The sequence below is a fragment of the Neolamprologus multifasciatus genome, chromosome 16 (assembly GCF_963576455.1).
Source record: "Neolamprologus multifasciatus chromosome 16, fNeoMul1.2, whole genome shotgun sequence".
NCBI classification, from domain to species: Eukaryota; Metazoa; Chordata; class Actinopteri; order Cichliformes; family Cichlidae; genus Neolamprologus; species Neolamprologus multifasciatus.
Window position 1 is genome coordinate 10,205,512 of NC_140454.1, and position 16,712 is coordinate 10,222,223.

The 16,712-nt window shown below is 40.2% G+C and overlaps 1 protein-coding gene and 1 long non-coding RNA gene across 9 annotated transcripts in view; one reads left to right on the plus strand and one right to left on the minus strand.

Moving 5' to 3' along the window:
* The window catches only part of dgkg (diacylglycerol kinase, gamma), a 142,259-nt gene that overhangs the window by 81,951 nt on the left and 43,596 nt on the right, over window positions 1–16,712 (minus strand). For 4 of the 7 annotated variants that reach the window (XR_014869996.1, XM_085136647.1, XM_085136648.1 and 1 more), the window contains 10 exons: window positions 14,758–14,820; window positions 14,135–14,398; window positions 8,328–8,480; window positions 7,829–7,878; window positions 7,309–7,383; window positions 6,795–6,914; window positions 3,383–3,500; window positions 2,793–2,881; window positions 1,210–1,326; window positions 10–108 (listed from right to left, as the gene is read on the minus strand). Coding sequence is in view for 6 of the 7 variants with exons in the window: in XM_085136647.1 (XP_084992773.1) it covers window positions 10–108; window positions 1,210–1,326; window positions 2,793–2,881; window positions 3,383–3,500; window positions 6,795–6,914; window positions 7,309–7,383; window positions 7,829–7,878; window positions 8,328–8,480; window positions 14,135–14,398; window positions 14,758–14,820 (1,148 nt within the window). In the remaining variant the exon portion in view is untranslated. The remainder of the gene's footprint in view (window positions 1–9; window positions 109–1,209; window positions 1,327–2,792; window positions 2,882–3,382; window positions 3,501–6,794; window positions 6,915–7,308; window positions 7,384–7,828; window positions 7,879–8,327; window positions 8,481–14,134; window positions 14,399–14,757; window positions 14,821–16,712) is intronic. The other 3 variants (XM_085136651.1, XM_085136650.1, XM_085136649.1) reach the window with 1 other exon arrangement.
* LOC146500285 (uncharacterized) lies at window positions 8,437–11,926 on the plus strand. 2 transcript variants are annotated; one of them, XR_014870000.1, is made up of 3 exons: window positions 8,437–8,971; window positions 9,072–9,274; window positions 10,609–11,926. It is a non-coding gene; the product is annotated as an uncharacterized LOC146500285 (long non-coding RNA). The 2 variants fall into 2 exon arrangements; XR_014869999.1 differs by having other exon boundaries at window positions 8,437–9,274.

Below are 16,712 nucleotides of genomic sequence, written 5' to 3' on the forward strand. Positions count from 1 at the left end.
CATTCTTACCAAGACGACAGGGCAGATGTACGAGGGCAACAGAGTGTGGTCCCTCAAGGCTCCTCCATCACACTCTGGCTTCACATTAGATGCACACTTATTATGGAGCTACAACAGAGAGGAAAGCCAGAAACATAAGAACTGTGGGCGTCATCCATCTGTGAGACTGAGTCTGTTAAACACTACCAGTACGAAAAGCTATTCTTCTGAGGGCATTCTCACTAATGGGCTGTATTGATTGTTTGACAGGTCATATAGGATCAATAAGCTATCACTTTGTATTTCTGAGCAAGATGTCTTTAATACTGATACAAGAGATTTGTGAGAGCTTTGGCTGTGGGTTTTTGATAGTCATGAAAATTCAAAGTCAGCATTGACACCTAGAGGATCTGAAGTGCAATGACAAGTAAAATATATATATGAAGGTCTGTGTATTCATGTATCACATTACGGAGACATTACAGTTTCAGTTATGTTGTGGTTTGTCTGATAGTAGTTGCCAGAAGGATTAGGTATATACTAAGAGAAGTAATGTACATGGGGTTACTCAGTACAAGCAGTACTTTAATTAGTTTCACTGCTAAGATAATTACTGCTTTTAATAACACTATACTAATATTTAGCTTTATGTTATTATGGATAAAACTGCCATCAGTATATAGATACCTGTATACATATGCATCTCTAGTTACACTATTAGAGTGACTAATCAATCAATAATTATCATCTGGTAATAAAATATATATGATTATGATTATGATTATTAAGTACACCAAGTGATGGGTAAAAATAGCCTTAAATACCACCTTTCTCTTGCTAGCTTTTTGCAAGTCAGACTATAAATTTGCACAAACACATAAAAAATGAGTAAAAACTGTTTTATAAAGGAACAGGGAATAGAGAACAACAGTAACACAAACACTTAAACTATCTAACCTGGCTTAAAATATCTATTTAGGCTGTGCAAACGTTTCTTTAATTGAATTATGTTCTTCTGATTTTTTTCTATTTAAGGAACTGTCATCCGTGTTCTTAAGGCTTTAGAGCTTACTTTGCTTTCACTTTAGCTAAGCAGCCTTTCCCTCGTCGTCATCTTTGTCTATATCTACTGCTGTCTTCTGTATGGCAGTGTTGACACTGCTGTGTACTTCTAGAGATTAATGTTTCCTGTTAATAGTTCATCTGAGGTTATATAAGGCAGCGACTCACAGTGATCTGACACCAGACGCAGTGCAGGCCAGTGAGGCCCTGGTAACATTTGATGCTTCTGTGACAGCGGTCGCACTTGGTAGGAGAGTTACCCTCCATCCATACATGCTGCATAGCCTAGAGAAACAACAGGAGAACGGGACATTTTTTATTCAAGTATTTAATGCTTTTCAACTTTGTATTCAATGGTAAATGCTCATGTTAGTTCAAATTCATTCATATTTAATTTCACAAATATTGTTGAACACCTTTTAAGAATATTGCAGAACTGGTTTCAATGTAAAAATCTACTAAATGTAAAGCAGCTATGAAATGCTGGTACTCCCCAGCACTGCTCATCTAAAGAGAAAACATACATGAATAGAGCAACAGTAATAACACTAACAGATGAGGCACATTTTGTAAGCTAAAAGGCAAAAGCATCTCTGCTAGCCTCAAGAATTTTGATTAAACCTTGTTGCACATATTACAAACTTGTTTTGTTACCTCGGCAAAGCTCTGATAACAGCGGTTTTACAGTTGCCACTAATAGTCACGTTTGCTATTCAGTATCTATCTGTAGATTTTTTTTCAAAGCACTTCAGTCAATTATATTTCCCATTCATGTGCTTATTGCTGTCCTATTAGTCATCTCTGCTGTAGAGATGTGAGGAAATGAGTCACACAAAATGATACAGTCACTGAAGTCCTATAAGGTGAGTATGATATGAAGTAAGATATTTTTTTAATCTTGTAAAAGCTATTATCAATTTTTGCAAATTTCATTTTATTTATTTCCTTTCATTATTTCTATTCACAACAGAGCACTGACAACATATCAAATGTTTTTTAAAGAAAAAGTTAATTCATTTAATTAAAAATAAAAATTCATTGAACAACAACGTTGGCAACAATGTTTCTCAAGAGAACTCTCATTGGGTCGAAGAAAATTAGAATCAGAATACTTTAATAATCTCTAAGGGAATTGCATAAATGAGAAAAAGCTGGATTAGTAGGTTGCACTAAAAAGAAACTGGAGGAAGAGTATGCAGTGAATTAGGTTAACTGGCAACAGGTCAGTAACACAAACAGGTAGAAAAAGAACATCTTAGAGAGGCAGAGTTTCTTAGAAGCAATGGTCAGCAGAGGTTTGCCAAACAATTTCAGAGATGTCAGATCTGAAAAGTCCTTTCCAGTTCAAAAGTTTTGAAATGGAGAAAACAAAATACGTGCTCACAGTGGAAATAAAAAACAGATTACCAAAACAGTTAATCGGTAATCCAATATATTAAGTTAATAATTAGAGAGAGACTTTGCTCGAGGCTACAATGAAGCTCTAATAAGTCCAAAAGGAAGGAAATGTGCTCTACAAAGCATAATCAACATGTGACCCGAGTCAGTGTAATCATTCTCAACTGCTTTAGCGTGTCAGTGCTAAAACACAGAGAAGCTTGTATGACCTCAAAGGCGATCCCATGATCCTCGTTGCTCTTTTAAAAGAGACCACGAGCCAGCAGGAGTCTGCTCAACAGGCTGCTCGGTATTCCCGTCTCATTACCCAGCAGCAACACTGTGTGCAGAATGAACCCTTTGATTGTACTTACGTTGGTGTGTCTGCGTGACTTGGCGTAGGTGCTGATGCAGGCAGCGATGTCTTTGGACACACAGCGTTCATGTACTGTGTATTTGCATACTAAAAAAAAACAAGGGTAAAATTACTTTATATCATAAACAAGCTGCAGAATAGTTAAACAATCTTTCTTAAACCTATTTGTCTTGTCCAGTAACTCTAACTGAAAACATGACTGGCAGGGAATTTAATAAGAAGGTAACTACACTGAAGATCATTACAATCTATAAGTGCTTGCAATCAACAGTGACAATAACATCAGCCCTTCAGCAGCGGTTCCTACATGGGAGAATTCAATAATGAAATTACACATAATGGCATCATTAATGTGTTTTTAATGCTGGCTGTGAGGACTTTTAATCGAAAACAACACTGACTCAGACACACTCAGGCATGATAAACGGCCTAAATTTCAGTCTGCTGTAGGGAACAGAAGACAGAGCAGACATAGACATAGTGACAGTGACGCTGAGAGGAGGAAGTTAGAGCAGGAGAATAATGGACACCAGGAGACGCAAAAGCAGAAAGACCAACAAGGAGACATTGGAAGGTGCAGAGACTCACAGGAGCAGCAGAGGCCCTGTTTGCGCACTCCGAGCAGCATGGTATGGCAGTAGTTACAGTAGGCTGGTTTGTTGAAGTGCTTGAGACGCCAAACATGCTGCCCATCTTCCTGCACATTCTAGGACAACACAACAAGAGTGAAAATTAATATAGGACACGATTCATTCTCCTAACGGGACCATCCCAACTAAACTCGAGCAACACTTAATTTCAGTGATATACAGCATGTTTTCTCTGCTGAATAACTGATTTAGCATCTATACATACTCTTGTAAGAAAAACCAGGAAAGAAAAAGGCCATGTCTGAAAAATGAAGCCAGTGTGGAAGTAGCAAAAACTGCAAATCTTCTAAAGACCTCTTCAGGCTGGCTCCAAAAGAGAGTCAGTCCCTGTGTAATCCCTATATAAAAATGCCCAACATGCATCTTAAAAAAACACGTTAACAGCCTGGAGCAGAAAAATGTTGTTGTTCTTTATGGAAAATGCATCCTTTCGGAATAACTTTTATGGTGGTTACATTTATCTGATCTTAACAAAAGCAGCGGTTAGCAGTCAGGCTTGTAGCACTGAAGTCTCCATTTCCACCTGTAGAGAATCACTGTGGTGATCTCTTTGGACTGCTTTTCATCTTTGCTTTGATTCATCTTTGATTGTGTGTCCTCATTAGGATTGGTATTTTTGTTTATGTGTGGAACTGTAGCTATGGTAACTCAAAAGTAATGAAACAAATAAGAGTAGTGTAATGATATTGAAAAAGGACATACAATGTGTTTTCTTTATTTTGATATATTAGATTTCAGAAAGTAACACTGTTACACAATCTGCAACTCAGGTGCACACAATAAAGAGAAAAGTCTAAAACAGGGGTTGGCAACCCTGGGAAGGGTTAACTGATGACTGGCCAGAGGGCATTTGCGGTGGGACTATGGTGATTTTTCGTTTTTATGGGCCCATGATTTTTTTATTTATTTACTTATTTTTTTAGTAACGGTATAAACAATGAAAGATGGTGGATTGGCCAGATGCTGGCAGATGTGTAAAAATAACTTGGTTGTTTGGTGGTGGCTATGGCGGAGCTTCCACAGAGGCCACCAGGTGGATGAGGGAAAGTGGAGGCAGGAGGAGGAGAGACCTGAGGCAACAGGTGAACTGAACTTCAGGTAAGAAGTTATGACCTGCAGTCTATCTGGGTCAGATATAAACCAAGTTTAGGTGGAGTTTATTTTCATTATGCTGACTTTTTACAGTCAGTTACAATAACTCGTACTGCGTACTAGCTAGCATGACGGAGTTTCTATACAGCTGGGTGGGTGCTATGATGTTACTGATAGTGAACTTTATTTTATTCATAAGGTTAGTTAGTAGAGTTGCCAATTGTCCCGTAAAAAATGGAATTGTCCCGTATTCAGAGAAAATATTACGAATTTCGTATTGAGCTGAAAAGAAACACAGTTTATCCCGGACTTTTGCTAGAATGAAAGAAAAGAAGCTGGAGTTCTTCTGTCTTCACGCTGCAGCTGCCTCTTCTTCTCTCATTCTCTCCCCCTCTCTCTCCTGTTGCTACTTCAATCATGAAACTGATCAATGATCAGCTGATCGGCTTTTCTCTCTTGTTTGTTTATCGCCCACTTTGTGCCAGAAAGAGGAAACCAGCAGATGCCGCGCTAAACAACAGCAGCACTTTTAAGCTTGATCAGCTGTTGTTAGAATTGATTTAATATTAATTTCTAGTATCAGCTGATGTTTGCTGGAGTCACAGCTGTAAAGCTGCTGGTCATGATATCGGTTTGTATATCTGGTGAGAGGGAAACATGAAGATGAAACCAGGAGATGTCCTTACTGAATCATCAGAGCTGAACAGGTGATGGAGAAACAGGTTTACCTTTTAGGTGACATGAATGAGTTGAAGGGAAGTTATGAACTGTTTCTGAGAGACAAAAACACCAGGATCCTTTTCTAAGTAGCTGACAGCTGGTAACTGTGCAGGGGCGGGTCTAGAAAAGTTTTGCCAGGGGGACCAGGTGGGGCATTAACAGGGAAAGGGGGGCACAAAGAAATACTTTTCTTTCTTATTCTCTTTAAAATGTCTCGCTTTAATAAATAATTATCTGACTCTTACAACCAAAGTTTTCATTTGATGTAAAATGTATAGAAATCATACATATACCAAGACGATTGTACATCACTGTCACAACAGCATTTGTTTTCATTCAAAGGCTTTATGGCTTTAATACCTGGTGGGCTGGTCTCTAGTCAAAATGCCCAGGCCAATTTTTGGTCCCAGTCCAGCCCTGGTCACGACACGCATTAATCTGAGAAGGTGCAAAAAATAAATGGCCGGGCCAGCGGTGCACATCGCAAATTAGCTCACATAGACAGATTAGTTGTGCCGCTTCTTAATGACGGTTTCTTAGCTAATAACCCCAACTACCAGATTCAACTTGTAATTGGCTAAAAATAACTTTGCCTACCGGTAAGAGGGACGTTGCTAGCTGGCAAATTTCCACATTCCGACACTTCAAATGCTTCAGCACAGCATCAGCATTCGTAGACTCGAGACTGATCAAACCAGAAAGCTTTAATGAGCAGCTGGATTTGTCTCGCATTAACTGCCCGAGTTATGCGACATTGAAATGCAGCTGATTGAAATAAAAACCTTGACTCTGTGGGGGTCAAAGTTTGCAGAACTACAAACGCAGCTGGAATCCATATCTGTGTGTGTTCATGGAGCTTGCATCTTCACCTGCTGGACATCACTACCTGACAAGTTTAACTGTCTTCAGAACATTGCAGAGGCCTTATTGACAGTATTTGGCTCTACATATCTGTGTGAGCAGATTTTCTCTCACATGAGTGTCCTCAGGCAGCCGTCTGAATGCTGGACACTCGGAGACCTGTGTCTCTGAGTGGGAGACCAGAGATCACATTAACATGTGTATCCCTGTATTAACAAACATGTCATATTGGCCCAGTTTATTTTTCTTATCATTGTTGTGAGGAGACCATAAATAGCATTTGTATTTTCTGTTGTACAGTCCATTTGCTGTTATGGATAAAAAGTGTCTTTTTTTTTGTTTCAAAATAGCTGATAACTATTCACTGATAGCTGATAGCCAACATCTGCAAACAAATATAATTCTATAAAGTTGTTCTATATAGTGTGTAACTGTTAATATAGAGCGTTATTAAATTTATTGCTAATGCAATCATATGGCACACTGACCTCTGAGGAAATTTTAGATGGCACTCATCATCAGAAAGGTTGCCGACCCCTGGTCTAAAATCTAAAACCTTAACAGTTCGTGTAGGTGAGTAAGAACCCTACAGTTCAATACAAAAACACCAGAATAGTATAGAAATGCTTTCAAACACTGTAAGAACAAAGTAAACATACACTTTTCCAAGCACATACCGTATCCATGCCCAGCAGGACAAGTAAAGGGATGGTTGTGAGGCCTCCTCTGATCCACTCCTCTAAGGTGACCGTTCCATCTCGGTCGTAGTCGATCTCTTCCATCATCTCTTTCAGTATCTAAAGATACACAAGTACACTTCAGCCCATAAGTATTTGACTATGATACATATGTCTGTAATTTTGTACACCACAGTGGATTTTAAATCAGGCAAATATGACGCAGCTGAAATGCAGAGTTAGTGTAATAATTCCCTCTAAATGTCAGAAAACCTCAGAATAAAGTGGGATAAAGTGGTTTTTATACATTGTGTACAGCACGGTAAATTAGATATATGTTCTCACTGGGTCTTAACTTTACTTTACTTTTTAGAATTAAAATCCACTTTATGGGTGTCAGCTTAGGTTTTGGGAGACATCAAGGATGCATAGACATTCGCATAGAGGCCTCTATAGATGTTTCTCTTTCTGTTCACCATCAGACTTTATTGCAACCGGGAGTGTGTTTGCTCACCGGTCGTAGTTCTGTTGAATCCCACTCCAGATACTCTGCCACATGCACCATCTGATTAATGATGCGATCCAGCTCCTATGTAAAGACAAAGCGTAACTTACAGGACAGAGAAACTATCATTTTAGCTTTTAGAATAGCTTCTCATTTCAAGCACGGAGCAAATACCAGTCTTTTCCTGAACATGTTTTTTTAGCCAATGTTATCGGAATTGTTCAGAACATGAAATGCAAAGTCAAACAAAGTCTGATTGTTTTATGTATTTCCCTCTTTGTATAACCTGTATCTGTCTGTTTATGTGATCTCTGTGACACGTGGCTAATATTAAACTTAAGAGATCCATTACAGATGATCTTATGCAAACACAAGGCTGTCACTGAATGTCGAGGTTACTATTCTTGGAGCTGCTGTGTACAAAGTGAAAAGAGAAGGAACAAAACACAGAGACGGAAAGACAGGGAGAGGCTGAGAGAGACGGAGAGGAAGCACGAGGGAGATACAAAAGCAAAGGGAGTCCACTTACCGAGCTGTCCAGGACCCCATTGCCGTCTGTGTCGTACAGCCGGAACATGACTAGAGGGAAAGGAGAGAACAGAGATCCCATGATGACTCAGATAATTAGTAGCTCTCGGAGGCTGTAACATTCATTCCTGGACTCTATCCAGATGGCCACTGGGTTAAAGAAGTGCTTCTTCTGTACTGCAGCAAAGGAACTAAATAGAAGATTAGCCTTGTTAGTCAGTGCCAATATAGCCACAGACAGTAAAGAAGTCAATTGGGCACAGCGGGGCTTAAGCATGTCACTGACCTGCCCTTTGAGGGAGCTGTTAGTGGTGTATCTAAAGCACTGTTGACACAGCCAGATGGAGGGAATAGCCTTATTACTTACTTTCTGTCAACCTGAGCTAGCAGGCTAGCTTTAGAGGCCAGATCACACATACTGCACATGTCAGCTGCTCCCACCTCTATCATACTCCCCACACACCCACACACACAAACACACTTCCATCACTGTCACTTACACTCCAACTTGTCTTCAGGCGTCCCCCTCTCCAGCAGGGAAAGGTAGCAGACAATGTCCTTGAGAAAGACCACCTGGGGTGACGGCACTGGGGAGGCTCTCTGAGGTGATGGGCTCCTCCGCAGTGACAAATGCTTTTCAGAGTGGGTCCTCTCTGTTGATGTACAACATAAACTTTCAAAGCTACTCATATCACCCATCACTCTTTCTACTTTTTCCGCTGAGTTTCCTCATTAAGCATACACAGTAAAAGCACTAGTAAATTATACATTTAAGCATTCGTATGACACTTTGGAGAACCCCAATAACTGTGCATGTCCTGAGACAGTGGAGAACCGGTGGACAAAACACCTCGCTGTACAGCTGCAACAGAAGCCATGTGAGGGGATGTAATTAGAGTACCAGCACCTAGATGAAACAATTTAAGTTAAATCAATTCCACATTGCAGCACACACTAAACACATGGCTTATTCTGTTGCTTCAACATAGAATGTAGTTCGGTGAATGCTTTCAAAGTGCGGTTGAGTCCTGCCTGCTCAAGCTCAAGCCATAAACAGACTCAGCGGACTCAACTCTGTTCTTGTCACTGGCTTGTTCAGCAGGAAGCTCAGCTGGCGAGACACAAAGCTTCTCCCTGCGTCAAGGTAAGCAGAGTATGGATGATTTTTCAGTGGACTTTTGGATATTGGCTGAAGAGGCTGCCTCTGTCGATGAAATGATAGACTGATAGACTTTGTTTATCAGGGTGGACGATTGGATGCGGGAACTTCATCCGAGGAAGGACTACAAATCCGGGGGACCTGCACACAAGAAAACGTCCAGTCTCGGTACCATTTCCTCAGAGCAACAAGCAGACTTGGAAGGGGAAACAGAGTGTGGAGAAAAGCCCATGTAGCTGGGTTGTGTTCATCTATCTCCTGTCAAACATATCAAGCGCATCCAGGCTGGTGAGTGCTTGTACACTAGCAAAAAAGGCATTTTCATTGATGTCTGTTCTCACCGGTTAAAACAGTGGTTCCCAAACTTTTTTTGCTGGGCCCCCTTTGTTTTACAAGAAAAATGTTTGCGCCCCCCCGTGTGCACACACGCACGCACACATCCTCCAACCACACACACCCATATTTTGCTCCATTGCGGTTTATTTCACACCTCAAACATTTAGTAAACAATTAAGCAAATACAAGTAATCTGCAATAAATTACAGTTAGTAATAAAATAAACTACTAACTCTTTTACACTATGTCCACACCTACACGGGTATTTTTGAAAACGCAGCCGTTTCTATGTGTTTGGACCTTTCATCCACATGTAAACGGCGTTTGGAATCACCAAAAACTGAGATTTTTTAAAAACTCCTTTATTGCATTTACATGTGGACGAGGAATACAGAGTTCGTCACACAACGTCAAAGGTATGTGCCTTTTTTCACATCACGCTGTGCGCCACGTTATTGTTTACATGAGATGATTTGCAGAATGGCAGATAGAGACAAAATACTGTTAATCTGACTGTCTGCAGGTTTTACACGCAGTTACTGTCCCTCCATTTACAAAGGCAGAGGTGTCACGGTGTAATTATTTTACCTGTAGTTGTTTTTTTCCTGTGTAATAATATTCAACATTGCTATCAATACATTTTTCAAAAAATGCCTCTCTGTACAAAATGGGTTTAAAAACATAAACAGCTGTGGGATGCTGTTTGTCCGTGATTTGAACCGGGGGAACAAATCATGGTAGGATCAGCCTGATATTATTTGTATCCCACTGTAACTTTACTGTATAAAGTATAGTATAGTATGTACATCTCCAAAATGTCAGGAGTAGTTAGTCATTACAAGAAGTGTTTGTGAACTAAAAATTACGAATGTGTGATGCTGTTTGTCCCTGATTTAAACAGCCCAGCGCTGCTCCTGACGAAGGGAAAACCAATTCTGCAGTGGAGACCTACCTCGGCACTTGTGCAGGTGAAGCCAAAGGGAAGATATGCTTCACCATATTTTCTAGTCTTTGGCTTAGAATGAAGTTGGTTTGGAAACATATTCAGCTATGCTTCAACTCCTGCTTTGCGTTTCTGTAGGCGCCCGTGCTAGCAGTGTCCAAGTGTTTTGTTTTTTTCCCCCCTTTTCATCCCCTGCCATGGCTCTGCGCCCCCCCTAGGGGGTGGGCCCCACACTTTGGGAAGGTCTGGGTTTAAAAGATGGAGCCCGGCAGTAAAGGTGGGGATACTGGCGGGGCAGGTGGGGCCTTTTCTTTGCACACTTCAACTTTGTCATTACTTATAGACCCATCTCCTGGAATGACAAACCCGAAGCCCTGTCCCATCAGTTCTTACCCTCGGATGCCCTGAGACTACGATTCTTCCACCCTCCTGTATTGTTGGAACTCTGATGTTGGAGATCGACTCCCTGATCCATAATGCTCAACAGGAGGAACCAGACCAGAGTAACGGACCACCTATCATTTGTTTTTACCATCCTCTGGCTCACATCATCCACTGGTGGCATACAGCCAGATTCATTTGCTATCTCTGCACTGACCACATGATAACCTTCCTCCGTCTTTTCTGGTGGCCCTCTCTCAAGAAAGATGGCTGGGAATATGTGTCTACTTGCCAAGTTTGTCCCAAAAACAAGGCTTCCAGTTCTATACCTTTGACCTGTTCCTATGCTCAGATGGCCTTGGTCCCACATACTCCTGGACTTCATCACCGGCCTTTCCCCCTCAGCACGTAACACAGTCATCCTTACTGTTGTTGACTGGTTATCTAAAGCAGCCCACTTCATCACCTTACCCAACTGCAATCCACACTGGAGACAGCCTAGCTAATGACCAATCATGTCTTCCAGCTGCATGGGATTCCTTTGGGATATCATGTCGGATGGTGGCCCTCAGTTTACCTGTTGGGTGTGAAAAGATTTTTTTTCTTTGGGTTTCACTCCTCCTGGTACTCCTGCCAGTTTTTCTCTCTCTCCGCCTTGGTTCTCTGTCTCCTCTCTCTGCCTATCTGTTTGTGTGCTTGTGTGTGGTTACCACACCTTTCAAAGGCGGGATCTTCTTGGTCCCCACCTTCTGGCTTAGCACATCTGTGGTAATCGACTGACCTGCCCCTCATCTGGATATCAAAAGGCTCCCTTTGTTTTCTTCAAGGAGGATTTGTTAGTGCAAGTTGGAGAGAAAGTCTGTTTCGCTATCGAGTCTAAAGACGGCTTGGACTGTCGGCTTGGATACTGTGCATAGAGACTGTGGATGTTTTTTCTTTTTTGAAAGACTGTAAATAAACTCACTGACCTGCATTCTGAGTCTGAGTATGACACACTTTAATACAAAAACTGTGATAAATCATATTATTGAGAGGACATATTGTTGTCAATTAAATCTGATTAGTTAGTTTAGTTTTAGTTAATTTTATTTGCTTATGTTAGGTAGCTTTATTAGCTCTAATTATTATTATTATTATTATTATTATTATTAAAGGTAACTATTTTTTGTGTTTTGCACTGTGGCCATGATGTGAGATGCATACTTTAACCCTGTTACAATTTACATATCCAAATATATGTGCTGAATTCATTTCTTATTCATTAGTTTTAGAACTGGAATTTTGAAATAAAATATGGGTACATCATGAATTCACAGATTCGAATCTATATCCTGGATTTTTCTGGTTCTGGTTTCAGACAACAAGCTTTGTCCTGATTTGTCACCTCACCTGTTTGTGAGCTAACCCATGGATGATCACATAAATTAAAAAAATATTTCTTATAAAAGATGCAAAGGACAGCTCATGAGGAAATGTGCTGCTAACAGTATCTGCACTACACTAAGCTACACGTTCCACACTACATTACAGTAAAATACCATCAGTCAGTGCTGTTATTTTACAGTGCACATAGACTAATCTATAACTATGTGGTTTCACACCATAAAAGGTTAAAGCTCTGCGCTGTACAGAACGGGTTAAAGTGGAGGAACAGCGTTCCAGTACATGAGTAATTAAATCTGACAGGTCAATACAGGATCCTGTCAAGTGAGTTCATTTTTTCTCTGCTGCATCTCATTTTTGTGTGGTGTTGCTTCCAGCTGATGGAGGAACTGAGAAAACAATGATATAACAATGATATAACAATGATACACCCTCAATGCACTGCTTTTTTCTCCTCACTCCTCTGATACATTCATGGTGGTTAAAGTTGGTTTTGTGGTACTTTGTCATCTAGTTAGAGTGAGAATGTTTCTCACACAGCATATGATTTCCTTGTCTTTTCATACAGCTGAACAAATATCAACAAACACAAACCCATTTCCAGTGCAGTTTGTAACACTTTGTATCTTGGTAGCTTATTCCAGGGAGACAATAGACATTAATGTAAGAAGGACAGGACAGGAAAGTGAAAGCCAAGGACTGAGCTGAAAGTGACGTTCAATAACCTGGAATTAATGTCTGAAATCATTTTTAAATAGTTTTGGATTTTTTTTTTTAAATTTGGGTATTGGATGTACACATGATACATTGCTTTTTTTTCTTTCTTTCTTTTTTTTATTAAGCCTCTCGTAAATCAAAATGTATGATCATTTTGTATTAGTTTACACCAAGAGCCATCAAGCAAAGATCAAAGTATATTTAAGGTATCAATGCTGATTAGATTCACTCACCAAGCCTTTTATACTAGCATTATGCTGCATAGGGTTTTTAAAGCCATGACAGCGTATGAAATATTTGCTTGTATCTTGTTGAACTCAACTGGCTAAAGCCACAAGGTGCAGAGAATCAGCAGCACAAGTTGACCACAGCCTGTACACAAAGTAAAAACTACTGGAGTTTACAATACAAGCTTTTACATTACTTATTTGTAAGTGAATCTTTTCCTCATGCTGCACCACCACAGTGTTCCCCCATCTGCTAAATTCCACTTTAACCCCTGTGTATGAAATACAGGATTTACTGTATAACCGCGCGAGCTGCTTGCCATTGCACTTTTATTGAGCATGCCCAGTGTAATCAGTAACAGACTTTAAAGAAACAGTCTTTACTAAAATCTAACCACATGTTGTCACATTCAAGTGCTGAAGTTGACTCAAATATCCTAACACTATTTAACTTATTTAAACTGAAACATTTACATCTGCATGTCTCTCTGCACTAGTCAGAGGTAATTTTTTTATTATACTGTAAAAATGTATGCTGTTTAGGTTTTTTAAAAAAAAATACTGTTTAGTTTGAGATTTTCTTATAATTTTTTTAATCACAATTTTACAATACAAACTATATTATTTGTATGTTTTAAAAACAGATGGCTACATGATTTTTTTTTGTACTCTTGATATGGTTGTGAGGAGCTGTGGCACAGTATTATCACTTTTCCTTTCATAAACCACCAAAGAAATGAAAAAAGTCCTCCCTGTGGCATTCAGAGAGTATGATGTCTGATTATCACTGGTATTTAAGAGACTCCTGGGTCATTTGGCTGAAACACCCCCTAAACAAACATTCATATTTGACCACAACCCTGAAGATTTAACTAAAATGTGTGATTGTTTGTTTTTTAACTAAGCAAGTTTCTTGTTAAACTGCTATTTGGAGTTTAAAACTGGAAGACTAAGGGACACAAATTTTAAAATATTTGTATCATACCCCTGAAGCAGATGTGTTCACTTCCTGATAAGTTTTAGCTTCCTGCCAGGACACACTTGTACGCCTCATGATTACCACTCATAACAGTATGATCTGTTGTGCTGTAATCACGCCGGTGAGAGCCAACGTTATAAGCCCCAAAAAAAGAAGTAAAACAGTATTGTGGCTGATCTTACCTGGTGAAAGCTTAGGGGAGACTGGTGACTTGGCAGGACCAGGGTTAGGGGTCAGGGCATTGCTGCTGCCTTCTAAGGTTTTGACTCGGGTGCAGGGTGATAGGTGTGGCCCCCCAGGCGTGTGGGCCCCTGTCCCTGAACGCTGTGAAGAGGAACGAGATGAACAAGGGGAGGTGGTCGCTCCTGAACCCACTGTGCTCATCACACTGGAGTGCTCTGGTGTGTGTCGGCTTATTGCAGACAGGATGCTTTTCCCATTCATCCCTGTACAGATTCACAACAGGGGGATGGAACAGAAAAGAGAGATTTGAAAAGGGCATTTAGCAGAATAACAACAGTGCTGGATGAGGACGGTTGTTAATTGCAACGAGTAACATGAGCACAGCTGATAACTTCACAACAATAATCCAAATACAAATATCTCAAGGGCCTTATAGGTAAAGGAAGCCGGTAAGATGCTGCATTAAAACCAAATACACTCACAAAGCACCACTGTCATCCACCGAGCTACAGCCAAAAGACCATGAACTCACATCAACACAACATAAACAAGCAACCACCAAGGGAGCGGGAGGCTACAGCCCGCAGGACTCTTGACCCATTATGATTACATATTCTGGTACCTGTAATGGGAGCACAGGCCACTTCGGTCTGAATAGAGATGCCTGCATCGATGGAACGGGCTTCTATGGTCCATCATTGATTTCAGGGGGAAAAGACAGTGGTAGATGCAGCAACAGTGAGTGAACATCAGTGTTGATGGAGTCCTCCTGATGCATATACTGTTCAGTATTTAAGAAGAAAAACAATTCCCAGAAACCTTATCAAAATAAGAGCCCCATTTTTGGATCTTTAATGAGCACAGAAGTTTAACTGCACAATCAGTGGGTGCAATTAAGAATTCTGTTATACGTTCAGGTAGATATTGTTTCAAATGAGAATGCAACACAGCATCAGAATGCAACATATCACATGTAGTGAAACAGTCTTTATAAAGTTGTCCAAGGAGCATAGACTTGGGCAAATATGACCTTTCTTCTGACACAAATGATGAAGATGAAACGTACCGAAAAAAAAACATGCATAACAATATGATGCCATACCTCAAATCTAACCAGTTATTATAAGGTTATACCAGTCTACCACCAGGTGGTAGTGCAGGCTCTAACAACTGTGGGACTCTAAACACTGAAGCTGCCACAGACTGTACTCGCCAACCACTAAACTCGGTGATCAACCTCACACAGGTTAGTTAGGTTAATGTTATTCATTCATTTTTGCAAATATGATGAAGATAAAGTGAAGTTATTATGCTCAGTTACTGTCACTTGTATGCAGGCTTCCTAAGATGAGCTCATGATGCATTTGCTTATGCACACACTGCTTGCTCACACACGGCCTTTGTACTTTGTACCCCCCAAAGAGGATAAACATGAATATACAAAGGTAAAGAATAATTCCTCCACCCACACAAGAATACCTACTTTGAGAATCCTAAATGACCAACAATGTGTACCATGTTCTGCATGTCCTTCATTTCTTTTTCTAATGTTATAGTATTTTACCTATTTATTCGACCTTTTTATGTCTGTGTATGTCATGAATTTTTCAGTTAGTTCGTTTTATTTTAAGGTTATTTCTCATGTAGTCTATTGCTTTTGAGTTTCCTGCCTTTGTTGTTTTCCCATCCTCATTTCTGATTTCGTGTCTGATTTTTTCTCTCTCCTTTTATTAAAGTATTAACTCTTTGTGCCTTTATAAGTTTATCAACTTGATATCTTCTTGTCTCCCGATGTTTGGTTTATCAATTATCTTTTGGGACTTTCATTTTTGTTCATAGTCTGATTTCACTACCACTTTTCTGTGAAGCTAAGATACACGACACACGCATAATATGAGATTTTATTCTAAAGTAAATGGTAATGATCTTTTAATTTTCCTATCAAATGTGAAAATATGCTGCCTTTGACAATTGAAAATTAGGATGGACATTTCCCAAAGTATTTTACGGGTAGTTAAAAACTAACTGTCCTGATTGTATCTCATGGGCATGCTTCTTGTAAGACTCATCGTTCAGGCTGCAAACAGCCAAACTCCCACTGTTACCTGGAAGCAAGTATAACAGAGGCTTTAGGGTCCATGTGGAAAACAAATAAGACTGATAGCAACATTTGCTGTACTGCCATTTCTGCATTTTCAGACCATTACGAAAGACTAAAAGGATGACACAAAGACAGGCAGATGACAGGCAACCTCGGCCTGTGGACTGAGTCACAGCACTGGGACTCACAGCTCCAATGCCACTGCCCAAAGTGACATTCTCTCACTCACATTTTGCCTCTCTGCACTTGTTGCCTCTTACTTTTACAAGCTTTATGGCACATAAATAGACTCCTAATTCAGCAGTCCATCTGTCTCTTCAGCTGCTCTGCAGTCAGACGGGCAGATCTTGGTGCCTAGGCCCACGCAGCACTTACATGGCGGCAATGAGGCAGAAAGTGTTTACATACTGCGCAGAGGACAGAGTAAGTGACCCGGTGTGTCCCATAGATGTCTGTGCTCGTGTGTGCTTTTCCCC